Below are 3,689 nucleotides of genomic sequence, written 5' to 3' on the forward strand. Positions count from 1 at the left end.
ATAAATATTTAATATATATATATATATAATATACTAGCGAGCAAAAGAAATGCAAAAAACTATTTGGGTCATAACTTAATAACCAACAATGGCAGAAGACTGAAATTTACACAAATGAGAGCATGTCATATGTTCTTTAAAAATCAAAAGTCGCCTGTCTTGCTTGTGACCGAAAACTAGAGCTATTGCCCCTTATTATTGGAGCATGGAAAAAGCCACGTGGTGCTCTCGAAATAGTCTCAATGAGTGAAAAAAGTGTGAAAAGTATTCACCTGAGCTCGGCTATGAAAGTTGTGGTAAAAAAATCAGTTTGGCCGTTTCACCTGCATTTGTAATGACAGTGCTGTGTTTAAGGGCTATACAGCGAGAAAGAGCAACAGGCCGTTTGGCAGGTGGAGAAAGACCAATTGTGGTCGCCAATCATTTTGGTGTTCACATCTCGACTATCCACAGACTGACAACTCGTTTTCAGCTCGCGAATTCTACTTCGGACCGAAAAAGGTCATTTCGACCCAGAGTGACCAGTGCCCGTGCATACAGCACATTGTTGGGATGTATCGTTCAAATCGACTTAAGACAGCTAGAAGAGCGTCAGATTTGGCAGGTAGTACCCACGGAGGATCCAGAAGTCGACACACAGTAACCCGACGATTGCGTCAGGTTGGCCTTAGACGCCATCAACCTATTCATGGTCCTGTCTTGACCGCACACCATCGCCAAGAGCTTCTCAACTGGGCCCAGCACCAAGTCAACAGGCGTCTGAGAGACTGGTCTTCGGTTCTCATTTTCGGAAGAATGCCTCTTCTCCATAGATACAATAAACAGGGGCCTCAGAGTTTATCAAAAGGGAGGCGAATGTAATTGTGACAGCTGTGTCATAAAGAGGAGTCGCTGGGGAGGACATTGCGTCATGATCTGGGGTGGCATCATGTGGAACTACAAAGTAGGACCAATGATCTTCTAAAATCAAGGCCAAAGTCGAGGTCCAGGTATCAATGCTGCTTGCTGCTCAGCAGAAGTTCTAAGGCCCTATACACAGACAAAATTTTAACTTCAGGTTCCAGCAAGACAATGATTATGCGCATATGTCCCGCGTTACACAGGACTTCCTCCAACACCATGGCATAATTCCACAGCTTCACTCTGCCCCTAGCACTGATTTAAACCCATTAAAACCCTATCAAACATTTTTGTGATGAAATTAAACAACGCATTGAGGGGAGACAACCAAGGCTGAGAACCACTTAGAAACTGTATGTGGCCATCCAGGAGATATGGAGGCAGATCACGCTACGATTTACCAACAACCTAGTGGCTTCCTTGTACTGGAGATGTACTGCCGTTATCCGATCTAATAGATCCCATAACCACTACTGAGCATTTTTGTGCATTAACCGGAAGTTGAAAATGTAATCCGATAAAATGTAATATTCACAGTGATGCCCCAACTATCCTTTCATAACGCCAGAAAACAGTTTGTGTTTAAACTGCCCCGTTTTGTAAATATTGGAAAACGAACATGATCACCTTTGCAAAGGTAAACAGGAGTTTAGTATATATATACATGTATATATATTATATATATATATATATATATATATATATATATATATATATATATATATATATATATATATGTGTGTGTGTGTGTATGTGTATATTTATATGTATATCTATCTATCTATCTATCTATCTATCTATCTATCTATCTATCTATCTATCTATCTATCTATCTATCTATCTATCTATATAGGAGGCAGTTTAGTGAAATCAAAGCTCGTCAAAGTCATGAAACCAAAGAAAATAGCACTTTTCTGACCGTTGAGCAATTATTTTCGAATTTCCTTTATTTGGCCCATCACCTTTTATGTCCACTTTAAAAAACGCATTTCAGTGTGGATTTTTAATGAAAAAAACGTTAATCAAAGACACAAAAATCGAAATTTGCCATTTTCCATGAACACTCATGCTGTGGAAGCCACCAAACGTTGGCGACCATTTTTTCGCAAATTTTACCTCTGACACCAGCCGACCTCCACCTCCTTCAGTCGCAAATATCTCGACTTCTGTTCAAGACAGAATTAATGAGTATCTTTTTTTCACCAAAAGCAAGACAGATGAACTCACTTTAAGATGTTCCAAAATAACTCCATGTACCCCAAGAGTGACAGCACCTGTATTCACCACGTCATGACATATATACGCGCGCTGATATAATTTATAAGCATAAACAAATCCTATTTTAACATCCCCACTCCCCTTCCTATCCCTGCTCCCTTGACCTCCCGATCCCCCCTCCCCCGCCATCCCCCATTTCCCATCTCCCCCCGCCCCCGATCCGCCCATCTCCCATCCCTTTCAACCCGTCCACCCACGCTTCCCCCACCCCCCTCCCTCTGCCACTGATCCCCCCTGTCCCAATCTCCCCCCTTCCCTCACAGATCTTGGACAACAGGGCCTTCACCTGCAAATCAAAGCTCTGGAGCTACTGGTGCACAAGGAATTTTAACCGCTATGACGTCATACTCTGCTTGACCTTAGCCGCGGCCATTGTCCTGAGGGTCACACTGACGGGTCAAAACTTCATCTGGGCCAGGATTATGTTCAGCGTCAATTTCATCTTGTTCTTCTTCCGCATCCTCAAAAATTTCGCCGCTCACCAAATCCTCGGTCCTCTGGTCACCATGCTGTATGAGATGGTGAGATCGTGAGTCTCAAAATATAGGTCAATATAGATGATGAGATCATATTTCTGAACATATAGGTCAGTACGGGATGGTGAGATCATATCGCTCTACATATAGGTCACCATAGGATGGTGAGATCGTATGTCTCAACATATAGGTCAATACGGGATGGTGAAATCGTGTCTAAACATATAGGTCAATACGGGATGATGAGATCGCATGTCTCAACATATAGGTCAATACGGGATGATGAGATCGCATGTCTCAACATATAGGTCATTTCGGGATGGTGAGATCGTATGTCTCTACACATATGTCACCAATTGATGGCAAGAGCATGTCTCTACATACATGTCACTATTTGATGGTGAGATCATATCTCTCTACATATAGGTCACCATGGGACAGTGAAATCGTAGGTCTCTACACGTAGGTCACCATGTATATCCTTTGTTGAACTTTAAAGACATTTGATTGGCTGTTAGGTTACTATCAATATAAGCTGTGACAACAGTGATTGGATAACTAGAGATGGAAGATTCTTAAGCAGTCTTAGTGGTTTGTCTCCTTCTCTCCCTCCCTCCTCTTTTCTTTCTCTGTCTCTCCCTCCATTCGCCCCTCTCTCTTTTCCTCCATTCGCCCCTCTCTCTCTCTCCTTCTCCCCCCCCTCTCTCTCTCTCTCTCTCTCTCTCTCTCTCTCTCTCTCTCTCTCTCTCTCTCTCTCCCTCCCTTTCTTTCCCTATCTCTCCCTCTCTGTATCTCTCTTTCCTTCCTCTCCTTCTCTTTCCCCTTCTCCCACCCTCTCTTTCTCCCTACTCTCCACTTCTGGTATATCCCCCTCTCTCCCACTCTCCTTCTCTACCTTTCACTCCTTTCCCCCTCCCTCGCCATCTCTCCCCCTCTCTCCCTCTCTCTTCCACTTTCTCCCCTTCTTCCTTCCTTTCTCTCCCTGTCTCTCTCCCTCTGTCTGCTTCTGTCTCCCCCTTCTCTCTGTCCTTCTCT

The 3,689-nt window shown here is 43.4% G+C and overlaps 1 protein-coding gene across 1 annotated transcript in view; it reads left to right on the forward strand.

Moving 5' to 3' along the window:
• LOC101848446 (transient receptor potential cation channel subfamily M member-like 2) overlaps positions 1-3,689 on the forward strand; it is a gene marked incomplete in the record, with an annotated part of 82,665 nt that overhangs the window by 44,284 nt on the left and 34,692 nt on the right. The window contains 1 exon segment of the mRNA XM_013085273.2: positions 2,442-2,689. Within this exon segment, the coding sequence (XP_012940727.1) occupies positions 2,442-2,689 (248 nt within the window).

The sequence above is a fragment of the Aplysia californica genome, unplaced genomic scaffold, assembly GCF_000002075.1.
Source record: "Aplysia californica isolate F4 #8 unplaced genomic scaffold, AplCal3.0 scaffold00361, whole genome shotgun sequence".
Lineage (NCBI taxonomy): Eukaryota > Metazoa > Mollusca > Gastropoda > Aplysiida > Aplysiidae > Aplysia > Aplysia californica.